The sequence below is a fragment of the Misgurnus anguillicaudatus genome, chromosome 11 (genome assembly GCF_027580225.2).
Source record: "Misgurnus anguillicaudatus chromosome 11, ASM2758022v2, whole genome shotgun sequence".
Lineage (NCBI taxonomy): Eukaryota > Metazoa > Chordata > Actinopteri > Cypriniformes > Cobitidae > Misgurnus > Misgurnus anguillicaudatus.
Window position 1 is genome coordinate 13,038,586 of NC_073347.2, and position 20,319 is coordinate 13,058,904.

General features: G+C 37.8%; 2 protein-coding genes across 4 annotated transcripts in view; one reads left to right on the forward strand and one right to left on the reverse strand.

The window, feature by feature from the left end:
• lrmda (leucine rich melanocyte differentiation associated) overlaps positions 1–19,501 on the reverse strand; it is a 479,502-nt gene extending 460,001 nt beyond the window's left edge. Inside the window, exon 1 of one of the 3 annotated variants that reach the window (XM_073873058.1) lies at positions 19,363–19,501. The gene's annotated coding sequence lies outside the window, so the exon portion shown is untranslated. The remainder of the gene's footprint in view (positions 1–19,362) is intronic. The other 2 variants (XM_073873057.1, XM_073873055.1) reach the window with 2 other exon arrangements.
• On the forward strand, positions 16,188–19,644 carry comtd1 (catechol-O-methyltransferase domain containing 1). The gene is made up of 7 exons (XM_055170581.2): positions 16,188–16,345; positions 16,598–16,710; positions 16,872–16,977; positions 17,072–17,190; positions 18,116–18,170; positions 18,261–18,394; positions 19,382–19,644. Exons 1-7 carry the CDS (start codon positions 16,303–16,305, stop codon positions 19,532–19,534), a joined length of 723 nt encoding a protein of 240 aa, XP_055026556.2. The 5' UTR covers positions 16,188–16,302; the 3' UTR covers positions 19,535–19,644.
• Positions 19,645–20,319: the final 675 nt, after the last annotated feature.

Consider the following 20,319-nt stretch of genomic DNA (forward strand, 5'->3'; position numbering starts at 1 on the left):
TTGTTCAGACCCGAATGCGCGCAGCATGGACTCCTTCGGAAATGCACATGATTCGGACTCTTCCTCCCACATAAGCTTGTAATACGCGCGGCTCTGACATTTCCTTGTCCTAGAGGTTGTTAGCACGCAGACGGTTACACCAGCGAGTGTTTTGTTCCCGGCACGCAGGAAATTTTAGAGCAAATGGGTTTTTCCGCGCTCTGATTAATGGCATCAGTTTTAAGAAGGTTGCGGTCATGACAGTCTTGCCCTTTATTCTTTTTTTCCACGAATCAAGTGACTTAAATGAGTAAAATATAAACAAATAAATGAGTAAACTATTGTCCCGCCCCCCCAGATACTATTGTGTATCGGTGATCTCACAGACTGACAATAGGACCATCTCAAAATGGGGCATATCTCCCAACACTAGCAGCTGTAGCTCATTTGCATTTAAGAGTACACAAATTAAAGGCGCAGTGTGTAAATTTTAGTGCCATCTAGTGGTGAGGTTGCAAATTGCAACAGACAACTCAGTTTACAGCTGACCCCTCGCTTTTGAAATGCATAGAGAAGCTGCAGTAGCCGCCACAGGACAAACATATCACCGTTGAAGATAACTTAGTAAAAAAGTTTGTCAGTTAAGAGCTTCTGTAAAAAAAATGGCGGCACAAAATGGCGACGTCCATGTAAAGGGACCCTCTGTGTATGAGGATAAAAACGTCTCATTCTAAGGTAATAAAAACATAACGGTTCATTATGAAAGGTCTTTATACACCACGATAATATAGTTTTGTTTATTTTTTTACATTTCTGTCAAGAGATCCTTCTAAAAATTACACACTGCACCTTTAAGCGCTTTTTGCTTTCACCTAAATAGGGGCATTTTGGACATAAAATAACAAATGATCTGTGGAGTATTTTGAGCTAAAACTTCACAGACACAATCTAGGCACTAGGGGTGGAATGGTACATGTATTCGTTTCGAACCGAATCGGTACGGGGGTCACGGTTCGGTGCATGAATTTAAACTGAGAATACACGGTATGAAAATAAAAAAAACTTGCGTGCAAAATAATTAATGTAATGCGGAACTACTGTTGGATACGCGGGTTCTTTATGGACAGCTAATCTGTTGCCCCGCTTTAGCTCTGAAGCTCTGATTGGCGCCGATGCAGCCGAGCTCCGCCTATGTACAGTATGCGCTCTATCAGAGCCCGCCTACATTCTGGCACTCTGCAGTTTTTTGTCAGGTCAACACCGGTCAGTCGAGCAGCGATAGCGAGGATGGCAAGTGGTGTTCCACAAGAGACGCTCCGCCAGCCTCTTTAAGATCGCAAGTTTGGCAAAACTTCAGTTTCCCAGTCAGTTACAATAGTACAGGCGATAGAGTGGTGGAAAAGACGAGGACTGTGCATCGGCGTTGTTCAGCAGTTGTTAGGTATGTGAGTGGAAATACATCTAATCAGGGCTCTCAAGTCTCACGCATTCACCTTGACACGCATTTCAGTCAGTTCACACGCTCACATGCCACACTTTGTATTTCTCATGCTGAGAAGTAGGAGACAAATTGTCCTGCTAATATACAATTAATGGACGAGGCGCAGTTCTGTCGAGTTCAGCTGCTTTTGTAAAGTGTGCTAAACTTTACGCAGCGCCATCAGCGTCAGAGTACCGCGAGAAATCTTGCGGAGGAGGCTGATTTCAAATCGCTCTCGCGTTACTCTGACGTCATCCACTTGTCGTTTCTTGCAGCGCCTCGTTTAGTCGTACACGCCTATTAATTCATCCTACAAGCCTATTTTTTTGTTCTTTAGTACATTAATATGAAATAAGGCCAAAATGTAATTTTAAAATGTATTTAGGTAACACTTGTAATACATTTGAACCCATATTTGTATGAAAGATGAGTGCAAGATTACTTAAAGTGGTATACATTTTTGAATACGAGATAGTATGTTCAGTTCATATTCATGACATCTCAAAATAACACTGATAAGGACACCTATGTTTTTAAGATTATCTTAAGTACTAAAAAAATGCCTTCTTCATTTTTGTTTTGCTTTTCCCTCCATTGTACCGAAAGTGAATCGAACCGTGGCGCCTGAACCGAGGTACGAACCGAACCGGGACTTCTGTGTACCGTTCCACCCCTACTAGGCACCAGAGACTTATATTACATCTTGTAAAAATAGACATAATATGTGCCCTTTATATCATACTGCTACAGTTAATGTAAATACACAACACAATCTTATGACAAAAAAACACAAACATGCAAACATAGGGTGTTACATATCATCCCATTCGTGTCTTGTTTAAAAACTTTTCACAATCTCATGGCTATTTTATGCAAACTGGTGATTGATTTGCATTAATTTCTACATTTTCTCCTCTCAATCATACATTTTCAGATGATCTGCTTTTGCCCCAGTGATACTTGTGTTTAGGCGTGTACCTGCCATAACGCATCTATCAAAGGTGCAATGTGTAACTTTTAGAAGGATTTCATGAAAGAACGCAATATAATATACATAACTATATTATCAGTGGTGTATAAAGACCTTACAGTATATAATGAACTGTATTGTTTTTATTACCTTAGAATGAGCAGTTTTTATCTACATACACTGCTGGTCTCCTTACATGGAAGTCACCATAATGTTTTTACAGTAGCCCTAACTGGACAAACTTTTCTACAGAGCGCGTTTTATTCATATGTTGTCTCAGAAGATGACATGTTTGTGCTGTAGCAGCTACCGTACAGTAGCTTCTCATTGCAATTCAAAATTTCAATGCAAGAGTGTGCTAAAAAATCCAAAATGTACCTAAAGGGCAACTTTCTCCATTCATACAGTAGCCACATTACACCAGCGTGTATTTGTTTACTAATGTTTAAGTTAGAAACAATAATGTTTCAGAAATTTCAAAGACACAAACTACCACCAGTTCTCATGAGCTTTTTTCAAGTATTTGTGTGTGTTGTTGCAACCTGTATAATCGAAAGCATTTTCTTTTAAGTGTGTTTCTGAGCTGACAGAATTATGATTGATGTATTTGTTCTCTCTCTGGGCCTGTCATTTTAACATATGGCACCGAGATGCCGAATTGACAGTCCTCACTCAAACCCAAGTTCAAAACAAACACTGTCATCCTGTCTCAGTACACACGACGCATCATCGCTTTCATAAAATGACTAAATACAACACAAAATGATTCAGGTTATCTCTTTCATCATTTTCTGCCAAACAACAACACAATATAAACAAAGAACATTAGACGTAATTTATTTTGTTTGTAAGGACCATGTTTGAAGTTGTGCTATGCTTAAATGGCACACTGACACCAATAAATGCCCGTGAACCATCAACAGACCTCCAACAATTATGATTTGGTGCTCCATCACGACCAACATGTTGTCAGGTAGTGACAGCCTCACCCTGCCCCTCGTCCAGGGATGTCTCTTCATTCTACAGGGCTGAAAGAAGGAGAACCTGGAGCCGCTGCGAATTCAGACAGGAAGGCTGTCAAGCAGAAGCTGTCAGACGATGCTTTCTGATGCCATCGTCTCATCAGCAGGGCTGTCAGTCTCACAGATTCAACTCAGCTCTGAGGAACCAACATAGGAGAGAGAGAGAGATACAAATACATCCCCCATATGGAGCAGGAAACAACAGACTGGCTCTCCAGAAGCCCAAACAGTGCTCAGAATATGGATGGATGTTATTGATCCAGCTGTCTATGTATTTACTCCATTGCTCAAGTTTTTGGGTTTGGACAAGAGGGCCATGCTAAATGGTACTTTTCAAGCACACAGGGCTCTTTAGTATCCTGTGTGCTCTGCAAACTTTTATATCCTGTCTGAATCCATTTTTATAATGTTAACAAACTTAAAGTGCCTTAAAGTCCCCATCAAATCAAAATCTAAGTTTTTGTTCAAGTGCAACAACTTAATTGCTAAAAAAACAACGTAATTTTGTGTATTAGGTATAATACAATGTGTTTGCATTGTTTATAGTTAAAAAAAAACACATTATTTTCCACATGCCGTACATTTTTGTAGCTCCAGATTTCACTTTCTTCCTGAAACGCATGGATTTGAAAAGCTCTGTGTCCCTGATTGGCCAGCTAATCTGTACGTTGTGATTGGCCTGTATACCTCTGACGTTAGCAGGAAATGTGATGCTCCTTACCATGTTTGAAAGATTTGCACACAATGCATTGCTAACAGGAGTTAACTTACAGGCTGTGAGTCCAAGCCGGAGGAATTATGATAATGTCGGTCTTTACTACATCACCAATCCCAGGAAGTAAACTGTTGCCTAATCTGTGTGTTTGTTGTAGTCCAAGAAAAGAAATTTACGTTGGAGATGATAACTTGCATCATCGTTTACTTTGGGGTTTGTACCTTTGCATATCGTTAACATGTACTAATACACACTTACACACCAAAGGAAATGTAAAATTGTGAATAGGATAATTGGTGCTCTTTAAGTTTATATATGTATATTTGTATATCTATAAACTAGTGTGCTCCAAAAAACGGACAAAATTTGTATTTAGAAGATACTGTACAAGCCGTGCAGTCTCTCACTTCCACAAATACAGAAAGACCCGCAGCTACAAAATACAAAAATCAACAATTTTTGTGACATCATTCTGCACTTCAGCTTCTTGTCAGATTCCAGACTAGGGTGAAACTAAATTTTATTGGGAGGGGAGGGGCTATTCAATATGCTCCGCCATAACTTCCTGTTTCAGGGGAAATTACGTTATCGTGTCAAACAAAACTGCACATTTCAAGACATTTTAGGGGGTCTTTAAAAATGTGACTTTGAACTGCAGCACATCTGTGATCTAGACTTTCTTCAGTATTGAGCATTTAAAATGAGACAATATTAAAAGTATAGCGATTTCCAGAATTTTTTTAAATAACTGCCCCTCCACTTTTTGCTCCAGAGAGGGAACGCCTATTACATGTGCACGAGAGAGAGCATGCACGAGCCAAGTTCTTCTCTTCACTCTGTTTACAAGTTGCTTCCAGCATGGCTCATACATTGAGATGTTCACCGTGTCTGCGCGGTTCGTGACTTGTGCCAGGTCTAGCATAGCTAGCTAATCAGAGCTTACATCCACTCTTACTAGCAGTGATTTTAAATGGATTTCTCCAAATAGCATACCAAACTTTACCTGTCGAGTAGAAACTTCGCGACTGAGGCATCAGTAGGAAGCCCAACCTGTGCTTTTAACGCACACCAGCGTGTGAAATATTCTCCTAAAAACACTCTGGTCTTGTTTCTTTCTTCAGAGGCCTTTCTCTTCTTGTCATACAATCCGTAGACACTTTTTCTCTTGCGACCCTCAGACATTTTGAAAAAACATGGTAAGAACACAAGCATCAATGAATGGCTGAAACCGTAGCCCACCACACGTATACACTTGAAAGTGCGCATGCGCAGAAAGCGAACCTGGGGACGAGCACGTAAGATGGCCTTTCGTAAACATATCACCAGAATGATTGACAACTGGGATGACCAATAGTCTTGATGATCCACCCGGAAAAAGAAAATCTTCCACTATACCTTTAAACTTTTGACAAAATCAGTCTATATTTAATTATTATCATAAAACACTATGGGGCGGTGTCCCGGATAGGGATTAGACTAAAAATAAATGTAAGAGCTGTCCAAGACAACTTGCACTGACATATCTTAAAATACATCAGTACCCTTTGTTTTGTCTCACAATGCACACAAGTAATGTTTTTAGCAAGCCATGTTTGTTAAAACTACTTATATTTCCTAAATAAACTAGGGCCCAGTCCTAACTTAAGATAATTCCTGTCTGGGAAACCACCCCAACATTTTGTGAAGCTTAACCATTTAACTCAGTTACCCAAGTAAAATTTATTTTTATGGTAAGTATGAATATAATATACATATACCATTTAGTCCCAAACCAGCCAGCACCAACTACTAGCTCAATGAAGCTTTGTTTAATTTCTTCATTGTCTAATTTGATCTAGTAGACTTTAGCTCTGAGCCCAGCCAATTCCTATGCTGCGCATACATGAGAATCTGTTGTTGTTGTGTTTCAGTTTGTTCAGAGGCGGAGTGCTCCAAATGCCAAGAAGTTGTTTTTGCTCTGCTTGCCCTTGCTTGTCTATCTTGGAAACATATGGCCCCCCATATGTGGAGATGTCAGGGGGGCCTTTCAGAGCGATCATGAAGTGTGCAGCTGACTGAAGTTCCCAAGGCAGAAAGATGTGCCCCGTCCTTCTTTCGCCTGATCTATTGAATCTGCCATGCATAAAACAATGTTTGCCTCTCGCATGCGACGCAACGCACGCAACTCAATTTGCAACTTTCATCTGATAACACCTCTCTCAGCAAGAGACGAACTAGTCCACGGAGCGCATTTAAGAGTGTTGCACAGACTGCGAACCATAAAACACAATAAACGGTAAATTGGTGCAAACAAATCTGAATTGTAATAACCTGAGGGTAAGATATGCAACTGCAGATGGAGCACTTGCCATAACACATAGCCTCAAGCCCACAGGGGGCTTCATTGTGATAGTAATATAGTCTTATAAACATACTACAAGAACCGTGCGGCTAGTTTTCTTTCCTCTCTCTGGGTTGCTAAGTGCTTAGGTAATATATTGCTTTCATAAGCGCATGCAAGCTGTAGTTTCCTTTTGAAAATATGTCTCAATCCTTTGGGCAGTGTGATTAAGAATAAAATAGTGGGTGCATTACAACCAAATAAATTCAAGTAATGACATAAGCAAAGCGGTTTAGAGCTGGAATTTTATTTCGGCGCAGAGTCCTGACAGAAGCGGCGGGCGGCAGAGGAATCCGTTTCCAACAGAGCGTCCCCCGGCGCGCTAGCTAATGTATTACTTTTGGATTACTCTAATATCTGTCTGATGTATGTTTGCTGAGCAAAGCAAGAGCCCACGGGTAGGCCCTGAACGACAGAACAGCTGCACGAAGAAGGAGTTCTCACAACCACCAGATTCCTCCCTTCCTGTCGCCGCAGCCAAGCAGGGGCCGGATGTATAGGGCCGCAAGCGGCGGGTCTTTCGGAGCTCCTGGGACTCACTACGGCCTGCGGGCCGTGGAGCTGATAAGTCAGCCAGCCATTCGTCAGGCCAAATGAAGGTAGTAAAGTTGACTAGTGAGAATGCGGCTCAGCCTGGGGTTGGCAGACTGTTCCTCTGCGTAGAGCCGCTGTGACACTAACCCTGTACACACGCTCATAAACACATACTCTATCTGGCCCCCTCCGACAGGCGCGCACAAATATTTATTTTTCTTGATTCTTTCAAGGAGTACAAATGAAAAATCACACCTCTCTCTCTTTCTCCCCAGCTCATGCCAAAATAATCAATGCTCTCCCGAGCGGGCTTGGCTGTGCTGACGTGCAGGAACGGATGCGCGGCGCATCGCTCCGGAGCTCGACTAAAGATAATAAGCAAGCAACGGCCCTGTGTTTTACAGCTATCAAGACTCATCCTATTTGACATGCATTGTGGTGTTTACAAAATCCCAGTAAAACCTCTAGCTATACACTTAACAGGGTGTGCTGTGAAACACAAGTTCTGAGGGCGTTCGGAGAAAAAAAAAAATCCAGCCGCCCTCTTATGCACGTCCCATTTCTTATTCACAGCGCTATTCTCAGTGTTAACACCTGTCAGCTGACTGACTTCTTGTTCCCCACGGCTTATGAAAAAATCATGGCTATGGAGTTCAGAGTCAACAGTCCCATCAATATAAATTCACCATGGTCTTCATGGAACATTAGGCGGAATCCTGTATCCTTACAAAGGACTTTGCCTCTCCTCTGCGGATATAAACGCAAACGGGGGGAAAACCGAAACGGTTCTTTTGAAGAATATTTTCACTCACATGCTCTAAATAGGCCATAAAACATTTATTTTAGAGCTCGGCCTTTCGCAAACACCGCACTGTGGGGGTGTAACAAATGTAATGTATTAATCCACTCGTAAAATGTTACATTTGGGCACACATTTTTCAATAGTTTCCATTTTTTTATGGTTTACATTTTCATATAAATAAGGGATAAAGGAATAATTTAAAAATAGTGGAAATTAAAACTGAATTATGAAATTAAAACTGAATAAAACTTTATACAGTACTGTGCAAAAGTCTTAGGCCACCATGCTACCATTAGATGTGTTTGCAATTGTTTAGTGATCATATATATAATTATTTCTCAGTATCTTTATTAGGAATACAACCAGAAAACACAAGAAATGTGTATGTAGTATTAAAAACTGTATAAAAGTATAAGCTAAAGTGTCAAGTAGGGTAAACTCCTCTTCCATTTGAGCAATAGCAGGAAACCTAAATAAAATTAAATCCTAATTTCTAATTCTAATCAAATGACTTCAGGACTTCTGTCTCCTTAAAATAGATCAAGATATGTTTCGTGCCAAGAGAGGTCACACTAAATTCTAACTGATGTCAGAAAATTGTTGTGTTTTTAATTTTGTTTACATATTTCCTGTATTTTCTGTTTGTATCCTAATAAAAAGAGTAAAAATAAATATGGATGGACATTAAAACTTTGCTAAAACAACAAAGCTGGTGATGGTGGCCTAAGACTTTTGCACAGTACTGAGTGTAAATACAAACTCTATTATTGTAATCTGGAAAAAGCTGTGCATGTGTACTTCCAACTGCGTTTGATTCGGACAGTTCATTTTTTATGTTTATTATGAAACATGCTTAGACAAAATGTCAAATGTACTTTCATTTGTAAGTCATAAAGCATCTGCTAAATGAACACACGTAAATGTGAATGAATAAATGCTTTAAATCATAAACAGGCAAAAAAATCGAATGTATTATGCGGCTTTCACATAGGTCGTAATGTGCTCATGCCGCGGTCAAAATTCAAAATAGTTAAACTTTTGCACTGCGCTCTGTGGGGATTACCGGCGCGACAAATACAAACGGGACATTCAAACAGGGTATCCATCTTGGCTCACCGAACACAGCGGCAAGCTCAGCGCACACCGCGTTCTATGTGAAAGTTGCATTATACAAACACATACTTTATCAATAGCTCAAATAGTCTGAAAGTAAGGAATTCAATAGCAACCCAGCGTTGGGTCAAAAAGGGACGGATTTCAAACTGTTGGGTTGTAATTAAACATACAGTATGCTTGGTTGTTTCAACACATTGTTGTGTCAAATATAACTATTTTCAGGGTTAATTTAATCCAATGACCAGGTTTGTCCTTTTTGATCCAACGCTGGGTTGAAAAACCCCATAATTTTTAGTGTGAACGCATGGCCACTTCTGCACATTGCCTCCACCAGAAAGGCTACATTGTGCAGTAGGTGTTTTATCTATAGAGGGAATGCACATGACGTCACCGTCGGCGAGAGGGACTGCGGTTACGCCCACTGAGTGGCAAAAGACAGAGCGGCAGCTTTTGAGTACAGCGTGAAATCGACAAAAACACTGTGAAAACGCGTCGAAATGAGAAAAAGCTGTTGTGCGATATACTGTACTAACAGATTAACAAGAATTCAGAGCTATCGTTTTACAGACTGCCAAAAAACACAGAAAGGAGAAATATATTCAAGATCATTCATGACCACAGGTGGGTTGACAAGTTGCTAGGGTCACTATCAAGCAGAGGTTTTACTTTAAACATACTTTTTTCAAGTATTTGTATTTTATCCGTGTTTTTCTTTGTAAAACATACATTCCAAAGCATATTAATATCATTTTTACTCTTATTACATTTCATAAATACAAGTTTTTGTTTTACATTTAATATTTAAGTACTTTTACTCAAGTAAAAGTACACAATTTAATGTAATTTGGTATTAAATAAATTTGAATATGCAATATTAAAGAATACACAGTATTATATGCTTTAGAATGTATTGAAGTAACATTTTTCCCAATATAAACAACCTAATAAAGCACAGATGCTTGAAAATGTAACTAATGTAACTAAGTATTGTCTACCTCTGCTATCAAGTCCAACTAAATTTAATTTAAGCTGATAATAGTCAGTTTTACTGGCATTTTCGCAGCACCCGCTATGAAAACCAGCCATTTTGTTGAACATTTGCCACTCAACAGGGCGAGCTCTCGCGTGGTCTATTGATGATATATGTGAAGATCAGAACTGCCCCTTTACATGGATTGCTGTAAACAATGTAAATCTTTTTGTAAGGCATTCAGCTGTCACCCCAAACATTATAGTGTACAAGAAAGAATTGAAGGTTGAGGTTAAAAAAGTGTTTTACCATCTAAAAATGCCACGCTTAAACAATAGCACTCAGCGTTACATGATAAATATCATCATTGGCAGATAAAACATCCAAAACCAAAAAAACTTCCTCCAGCCATTTCTAGCTGGTAATCAAGTCGATCAAATCAGCAGGCGGTCACTCTGAAGCAGGAGCTTCATGCACAAGCACATGGTGACATGACAAAGACCTGCAGTCATGTTTCCTCCAAGTGTGCTGCATGATCATACTTCACCACAGAGACATGTTGGCATTCCTGCTCCATTTAAGGTAATTCAACAAGGCTGTCCCTCGGATAAGAGCCGAGGAATAGGAGCAGACATCACTCCCATGAGTTCGATGTTGTTAAACACACGACTGGCATACGGTTTTGTTTTACATAAAGACGACTCGCTGTCAGGGTTTCCACCAAAAGGAACTGAAAGTCAATTATCTACACCATTTCTCTCTGACATCCTTGTGCTAATACAAGTTGCTCTTGACCTCACGCTAGCATGTCTGGGGCTGATGAAAGTATGGCATCTCTTCATGATTGGATTAACTTCAGATGTGGCGAGTGTCTGGGAATATTACAGTGGATGTTCTGTGATCTGGCCCTCTTTCCCCCCGAACCCTTATCTTTGGCCCGGGGTGCTTTTAGCTTACATTACACACATGTATACGGTCGACCTGCTGAGAGCTCTCTTTGGCACTTCTGCTGTAAGCTTCAACACACACGGGCTTGATAATCGACTCAATTAAAAAGGTCCAATTGCCACAGCAAATTGATCCGAGTTATAACATTATCATTAGCACTTCAACTATGGCAATTATAGGACATTCACAGGCAGAGGCAAGAATAATGGCCGGGGAAAATGAAGTGACTTTGTACAAAAGGACATCCATTTTCGACACACTGGGTGGTGTAAATAGCCCTGGTGTCAGCAGTATGGAGATAAAAGAATTGAGGCTTCCCATCACATATGTTCACTGCTCTCTGTGAGGAAAAGCCGTGCAGTCTTTTAAAAGACAAATGGGTGTGAAATGTTTTCTTATTTTATATGACCTGGACTTATTCGGCAAACACAATGTTACCGACAGAGCTGAACGCAAACGCCATACAGCCACATATGAAGCATCGAAAAAGTTGGAGAAAATTATTTGGTAGTAAAATGTTCAAAGTAGTTATCGGACTGTTTCTGTACACTCACTTTTTAGATTATTTTATACATTTTGAATGAATATAAAATATAATATATTTTAATATATGTAGGATCTAAATAACCATAATAGTCCTCACTTAAATTCAAGAAACATTGTTTTAAAAGCAACAGAGATATCATCATGGTTCAATATTAATATAAGATTTTCTAGCCTTGTAAGTGCATACCGTATATATATATATATATATATATATATATATATATATATATATATATATATATATATATATATATATATATATATATATATATATGTGTGTGTGTGTGTGTGTGTGTGTGTGTGTGCAGCACTTATAGAGGCCTGACTTATACAGACAGGAGATGTCATATAAAGTGACATAAGCCAGAGCTGCACAGCAGCCTTGCACTGCCATACAGAGCAGCCGACAGCCTAAAAGACGAGCCGTCCTCAAATCCGAAGGCTCTCTCGCTAATTGTTTCTGAAAAAATGACATTTGTCTTTTTTGCACCTTGTTTCAGGTGTCAGCGCCTTTAACATTAGAGGGCTTGCGATGGTGCGATTGCCCTCGAGCGCTTTGTTTGATGTTTTGAGGACTGTCATTTCCGTGTGCGATTTGGAATCTGTATTTATTTACATGCGAGGTTAATAAAAAAAGATGCCTAAGTGATTTGAAAGTCAAACAACTGCACCTGCCACTCAAGCGTAATTTTATGCAGACCAGGTACATTGTTACAATGAGGCAGAGATATAAAGGCAGAATAAAATCACGTTGCCAGCTTATCTCACAGATGCATTAGGCTTCACAAAGCCTCCTGCTCTCACATTTCGAATTGTATTTATTTGTATTATTTGGCTGTCCTTAGATTAATTTATTTATACTGTGTTACTCCATAGACAACGTTTAGTAACTGAAAATATTACTAATTATATTTTATTAGATTAACACACACAAATAAACACCAGAGGAAAATATTGCGGTTCAATGTAAATGTTAAATGAATATATTTGCTGTGAATATAGATCATTTTAATTTTAAAATCATAACAATTTAAATTATTTTGTATTTTTACATTTTTTTCGTTTTAGTGTTTCAAGTTTATATCTGAACAATTTTCCTAGTTCAAATTTTGTGTTTCCATGTACGGCTGGTACAGAAAACTGTTGGTTAGTGATCACTATATAACAGTGATCTTTCACAATGTGTTTCCAGTTTTCAAGTACAGTAGGCAAACTGCAGTCTACATGTGATATTATGTAGACAACACTGCCACTTGCTGCAAGACAGCAAGTACAGCATACTATGCTTTAACATCTATAATACATAGATTTAAACATAAGTCGATGTAAAGTTTATAGCATTCATTTTAATACAGCTTTATAGTACTGGTTTTAAAAACATAAACTTGATTCCCAGAGCTCCTCAGATGCATTTTGTAGTATATAAGTGTATGACTATAAGATGCTTTAAAATGTGCAGATGTGGCTTCTCATATGCTTATATCCATTGATATTATATAAAACGTATGTGAATTGTGGCCTTTTGTCTATATAGTCGGCAGCTCTAAATGCAAATCAGAAGAAAGCTCCTCTGTATGAAAAATATGAAATACCATTTTATCTCACGTTTGGAGAAAACAAGCAAGCAACCTGCTGAATTATTTTGTTTCAACTGTTTCGTGCGCATTTTCCTTTCTTGTTTTGGTAGTAGGTGAATTTTTACTTGTATTTTTCATCCAACTCTTCCGCAAGGATTTGTGAGCATATATCAAGGTGATGAACTGACAGCCAAAGGAAGAGCAAATACAATCAGGGCCGGAAAGAGGAAAACAGGCACTTTTCACAGATGGCAAGAGGCATCCTTTCAGCCCTTAAACAGACAGAGAAAGCAGTCGAGGGACCGGGCCCGGTGTCGAAGAACAGTGGGTACTTGGCACAAGTAGCAGAAACAATTAGCGTCACGTAAAGCAGTGGGGAAAACAGGCATTTTCACCGAGCCAACTCGAACACACACTTTATTTACAGGCACCTCTTCTTGTCATTATGGGTAGCATTAGCAGATTCAAAGACAGCGGTAGTCATGCCCCATATTTCACTCTTGATGACTTATGTGTGGGCAGAGAGATTTGTTTGCATCCGTGAATACCTAATTAACCAATCGACAGAGGAAGTGCGCTTCTCCTTTGAGACTCTCTGATAGTGGCAATATTTTCTAAGCATTGTGCCCCGGTTGTCTCATTGTGAAACATGTGCACAAACATGCCGTTTGAAATGCCAGTAATGAGATGAAGTAAACAACTTTAACATATGACACAGTTACACTTTATTTGAATTTACTACTGCATGTGGGAGGCTGGTAATGTTGATGTGAGTTACTACTAAGCTGATAATTAAAACTCATTTTAAAAGTTTTCTAAGGTATTCTGGTTAAAATAAGGTTACCACCTAAGTAGACATTCTATTATAATAGCCCTAAAAAAACTAGTCTACTACTCATATTTTTACTCAATAACTTCACAGTCTTGGGCAATTTGCTTTAGGTAATGTGCACACATGTATTGACACTATATTGGCACAGTATTGTAGGACACAGGTTAGATTGCTTGTTTTACTACATCAAAAAATTAAGCAAGGGATTCTGGGATTACCCATTTAAAGGGATAGTTCACTCAAAAATTCTTGTTACAAACCTGTGAACACAAAGGAAGTTATTTTAAGAAATGTTTGTAACCAAACAATCATGAGCCCCATTTATTCCCATAGTAGGAAAAACAAATACTATGGAAGGGAATGAGTAAATGATGACATACTTTTTATTTTTAAAGGGGTGGTTCAATGGTATCTCATGCATTCTGACTCATTAACACAGTAATAGAGTTGTTTCCTCATGCTAAATGTAGGCAAAGTGTCAAAAAAGCAGTTGGGCGTGTTAAAGAGTATTTCTGTGCCGAATGAACTTTGCCAGGGTTCGTACAAGTTTCGGAAAGTTTTTTTCAATTACGGGTCCAGCTGACGTTTCAGGGGTTTCTACGTATCACTTATTTATATGGGCACTTCCCCTGGAAAACCCCGCCCACCCGTCAATCACCGGGAGACACTAGAACTTACAAACATCACGCAACAACAAAACAATGGCAAGAAAGAAGAAGTGTGTTTTTGGATGTAAGGAGAAGAAAGCCAGCCTTATGGAAACAATGGATATAGTTTATTATCCGGGGTAGCAGCAGAGTTTTGCGTGTGTGTTTGATGCGCTGGATTTCATGGTAAATGGTAAAAGTCCCAACCGGGTCATGAGTTGCATGCGGTAAGTAAGACTTCTGTCTTATGTTGGAAAAGGCACGTGCATATTATATAAATGACACGAACATGTAGTGAATCATAAGTTAAACAGTGTTGTATAGTGTTGCATGACTCGTACTCGCTCCTCCCGCTGTAGTAACTCCTCCTTCTTCTTTTTCGTACGTAGCTAATCTTTCTTTTATAAATCTGATTAAACTAAAGACTCTTCGGAGATATAAAGGATGAAATGTTACTCTATAAGTACTCCAGATTAACATCAGAAATGCAGAAACAGCGTGTGTTATGTGAGCTTTTAGTATTTTTAACTATCCCTTTAAAGGAACAGTTAATAGGGTTTTAAGTGTTTTATTAATCAAAATCATTGTCTTTATTCATAAAAATGTCCTCGTTGGTGTCAAATGACCTCTGCCAGTGATCTGACTTTTCTTTGTAAGCTTAGAATTTCTTTTCTTTACTTAGCAGACAGGGACAAAAAGCACTAGCCTACCAACACGTTTCCACAACGCGTTTTTTTTCAGAACACGTGAACCACCTAAAACGGACAAGGAGATCAGTGAGTACATAACGGCTACCGTAGTTTTTGAACACGCATTTGAAAAAGCAAGGAGCTAGAGCAGTGTTCTTCACTCCCAATCCTGGAGAGCCGGTGTCCTGCAGAGTTTAGCTCCAACCTTAATCAAACACACCTACCTGTGATCTTCTAGTGATCATGAAGACATTGATTAGCTTGCTCAGGTGTGTTTGATTAAGGTTGGAGCTAAACTCTGCAGGACACCGGCTCTCCAGGGCTGGGAGTGAAGAACACTGCGCTAGAGAGCACTATTCATTTGAATGCAAAATACAATTTCACCACTAGATGGGGTAAATCCTACTTATTGTCCCTTTAAGAAACTTTGAACAAATATTTTTAAAGAAAAATGCACCTTTTCTCGAGTAACTATTTAATTTTTCAGAAATGTCATTGTAAAACTGAGAACAAGCTCTGTTTATAATCATACAGACAACTTTTTACAGTTATTACTGCTAATATATACAGGTTATGAAAACATTTGATAAACAATCTTGTTTAATAGCACTATGAGTATTACAGCTGATTGTTTTTGCGGCTGGTGTACTTGTACTTGTTGTAATACCAAATATTTAATCGATTTATAAACCTCTTTTCAAATTGCCTTTACTTCTCTGTATTTACCGTTAAGCTGTATTAGTACAATTGAAAAGGATAAAAAACGCTATAGAAATACATTTGAATGTAATCGAATTTAACTACTCCTACTCAGATTATGGTATTAAAAATCCATTCTCCATTTTCCATATCATGACCTACAATGCAGAATTGTATTCGGGACGGGTATCAACACATGCCCTGCAGCCACTGAATTTAAATACTTTGTAGTAAACTTTGCTAAAATCAATAGCTTGCAAACTGGAGACTTTTTATCTTAGGAGACCAAACAAACAAAACATGGACTTTCCCTCTCAGCTAGTATAAAGTCTTACATGCACACATCATAGTGTGATTTGTTTCTGTTGTGTCTGTCATTCACGATTGGCTCCAGAAATGAAGACGCTTTGTACTTTCGGCCTTCTATTGGCATTAACAGGTAGGTTTATTTGTGTTACTATTATGACCATAATAAAAATATGAATAACAAATACAACTTTATAAAAACTAAATTACAAAACTCTGTTTAAGCATGTACTTTTAAAACGTCATATTCCTCATTTCTACATTTGCTTTGGACAAATGTATTAGATAAATGTATCATTTAAACATAACAAATAATACATAATAAAACTGATTAAAAATGCTTCAGTGGTTAATATTGTATATAATGTCAAATGACTTTGTGTAGCAATATGCAGATCTACCCTTATCAGCAAAAGTCACAAAGGAGATAATCCTCTGCTACAATATGTAGTGAATAACTCTCTAAGAGAGCATCCGGTCCTAACCAAACTACGACTGGTATGTATAGAAGGACTTCCCATACTTGTCAATAAATTAAATCATATATAACAAAAAATAAGGCATTTTCACATTTTTTACAGTATATCTATGTGTAATCACACATGCCAACACTAGAGGCCAGCATATCCTCATTTTCATCTGTATATTTCTGTTTTAAGAAAACGATGGAGGATCCCAAGCATATTATGATGGTGGCACCTGAGCAAGCTCAGTTTATGGCTAATCTTGCTAAACTGATCCAGGCCAATAAAACAATTGAAATAGGTGAATGGAAGCAATACAAACAATTAAAAACTATGTATTATTATGTCTTTCCCAATTACTAATCATATAAAATAATGTTTGGGTTCATCAATAGGCATGTACACAGGATACAACGCCTTAAATCTGGCTCTAGTAGTACCTGAAAGCGGACGTGTGGTGGCTTGTGAAATTAATGAGGAATATGTGAAAACAGCAAAGGCCTTTTTTACGGAGGTATGCCTTTGAATATGCCTATATTTCATCAAGTTTGTAAAATTATCCCATAAAAAAAAAGAGGCTACTGAACTTAAATACATTAGTTTATTTTTAGATCCATCAGTGTCTGTCAGATAACTATGAGGTACCTGTAAACTTTACATAAACACCTATTGAAGATGCGCAAAATATCAAAATTACTGAAGTATTGCTAATGTGCATATCGCAATGGTTTGCATTAAATAAGAAATGTAATTTTAATGCATGCATCAAAAAGTAACGTATGGTTAAAGTTTTAGGTAATTGGGGATAATATATTATCTAACACGTGGATGTTAGTTGGGAAATGCGTGCATGTGCCGTGATATTTATTTTAAATATTTTGTTTGTTTGTTTACATTGTTTAAATATCCGATTTGTTTTATGCAACAGTAAAACATAGCTTTCAAAAGTTGGTGTGATGCTTTCTTTTAAGGGAATTATGAAACATATGTTGGCTATAAAATTTATTTAAATATATTCTCATACAATTTAAATAGATTGTAGAAAAACAGAAATACAGTACCACATATCGAATATAAATATGGTCAGCATGCTATCGCATTTTTCGTCAATATTGCACACACCTCAAACACCTACACACATCTCATTTTCAATATTGATTTCTGCTTGCCACTGAGAATCCAGTCATCAGTTTAAAGCCGAATTGACCAGGAGTGATGAAAGGGAGAGATGCAGAAATGTCCATCAGACTTTACCATGCGCTGACTGAGATGAATGGGAATGCCCATTTGGGTGCTGATATCTACACAATTAGCAAAGCCAAACAAGCACAGTGCTGTCTCTTGCATTTTCTTAGCAACAGGAATATCACCTTATCAAACACATGAAATATACAATGCAACATTATATACAAAAGCAATAAGTGCAAACTCTGTTTTAGGCTGGAGTGGAAGATAAAATGGATATTCGCATTAAACCTGCAGAACAAACCTTGGGTATGATGAAATACAATGTCAATGTATTACTGTTGTTTGTTTGTTTGTTTTTTGGGGTCAAAGTAAAACCTAAAAACATTGTCTTTATAGATGAACTCTTAACTGCTGCTGAAAATGGAACATATGACTTTGTGTTCATTGATGCTGATAAGAAGAATTATGAAACATACTATGAAAAGTCTCTCCAGCTTGTTCGAAAAGGTGGCATAATAGCTATTGATAATGTAAGTATGAAGTGTGCAAAATTTCTTTGACACTAAATATTCTCCACACATCTAAATACACAAATATTGCAAGTATGAAAACAAGAAAATAATTGAAGAGCTCAGATGTAAAACCCTTTAAGTCCATCTAACATGTTTTCTTATAAATAAAGATGTTTTATCAGACTTTTAATGGAAAATTTAAATTCTCTCATCGTTTTCTCATCCCCATGTTGTTCTAAATCTGTATGAATTTATTTTTTATTAAGATATTGTGACCATAGATATGTATAAAGGCTAGATGTCTTACGGCCGAGTCCCTAACGGCATCACCTGTCGGCCATCTTACCACAGGGCGCTCGCTCACTCGTAGCATTGAGTTTAATGGTGCTTACTATGGTCCTACTATGGAAGTCAATGGTTACAATCAGTTGTGAGCTTACCATAATTTATCAAAATGTGTTCATCAGGGAAAAAAATCATACAGGTTTATGATGAAAGAATTTTAATTTTGGGGTGAACTATCCCTCTAATATCAATAGGCCTATCTCATTTTTGATGGAGGTGGCGTTTAGCAGCTTTTGCATGAATTGCAGAATGTTTCATATTTAGCAGTGTACTCTATTGGTTTTATTGGGATTTTTTGGTTTTAATGGAATATGTCCCAAAACACACTACAGTGTATTGGTCTTTGTTGGTCTTTGTTCCTAATTGGTATTTTAATGGAAACCATTAGAATTTTCTGTAATGGTTTTATTGTTTTTTTTCAGCAGGGAAATATGATGGCATATTATTATTTATACAAAATTTTATTACAACAAGATAGAAAAGATTTCTACAAATAAATAGACCTTTGGATTTCATAATCCCTGCAGAAAAAACACCTAGGGTGACTGGCTGGTTTTAGCTGGTCTCTGGTTTTAGTATTTCTACTTTGTTAGAGTTTGGTATCATTGTGAAGCGATGAAGTAAATACTGTATAAACTCACCTTTGTCTCTGTTTGTCAGGTGCTCTGGGGTGGGAGTGTCATCAACCCTGCTCCGGATGATATCTCCTCCCAAACCATTGACAGACTAAACAAAAAGTTACACAAAGATGAACGGATTGATCTGTGTATGCTCACTATTGGAGATGGCCTGACCTTAGCTATCAAAAGATAAACGAGACTTTTTGACATAAAATGTAAATGGAATGAAAACTAGCGTTTACCTCATTGTTTGTAACGGACTGTCTGTGACGATGAAAATAAATAAGACCTTATCATTGCTAACCAGCTTATTGCTTCTTCGTCACTGCTACACTAACTGTTGTCAACAAAATCTGAAACAACCAGCAAGCAATATCTGTAAAATAACGCATTTTATATTATTTGTAAGTTAAATTCAATGTTTTGCTAACTTGCCACACTCACGCACGTGCCAGCAGGTTTATCAGTTCACATGGTTTAGCCGCTAGATGGAGACATTCTTCCGTATAAGTTACTGTATAAAGTTTCCAGTTTAACTGTTTTCATCCCAAAATATTTTCTAAGGTTATTCTTTTAAAATAAATATTCTCGTCTGTTTTGTGGCATTAAACATTCTGAAAAAGCTAAATAATAATCCGCCGCATAATATACTTATTTCGATATTCGCGATGCTTTACATTGTAAAAAAAGTTACGTCATACAAAATACAGAGAGATACAAGAAGGACTTACAAAACACAAACAAGATGACATGTGGAAAACGAAACTATGACAAAAATAGAAATCAACATGACAACGAAAGAGACATATAAGAAGGCAAAAAACAGCCTTAAAGTTAGGGTTTAACTAGAGGGAAAGACGGAGAAAAGTGAGATAAACGAAAAAAATATAAAGAAAAAATAGTAAATGTCAGACAGCTGATCTATGTTAGACAGAAGGACATTAAAATTAACTGTAGCACTGCAGTGAGTCGCACAGT

Coding starts and splice junctions, on each gene's coding strand:
- comtd1 (XM_055170581.2), top strand. CDS start 16,303: ATGAAGACGCTTTGTACTTTCGGCCTTCTATTGGCATTAACAG. Junction 16,346..16,597: donor CCTTCTATTGGCATTAACAG/GTAGGTTTATTT, acceptor GACTTTGTGTAG/CAATATGCAGATCTACCCTT. Junction 18,171..18,260: donor ACCTGCAGAACAAACCTTGG/GTATGATGAAAT, acceptor TTGTCTTTATAG/ATGAACTCTTAACTGCTGCT.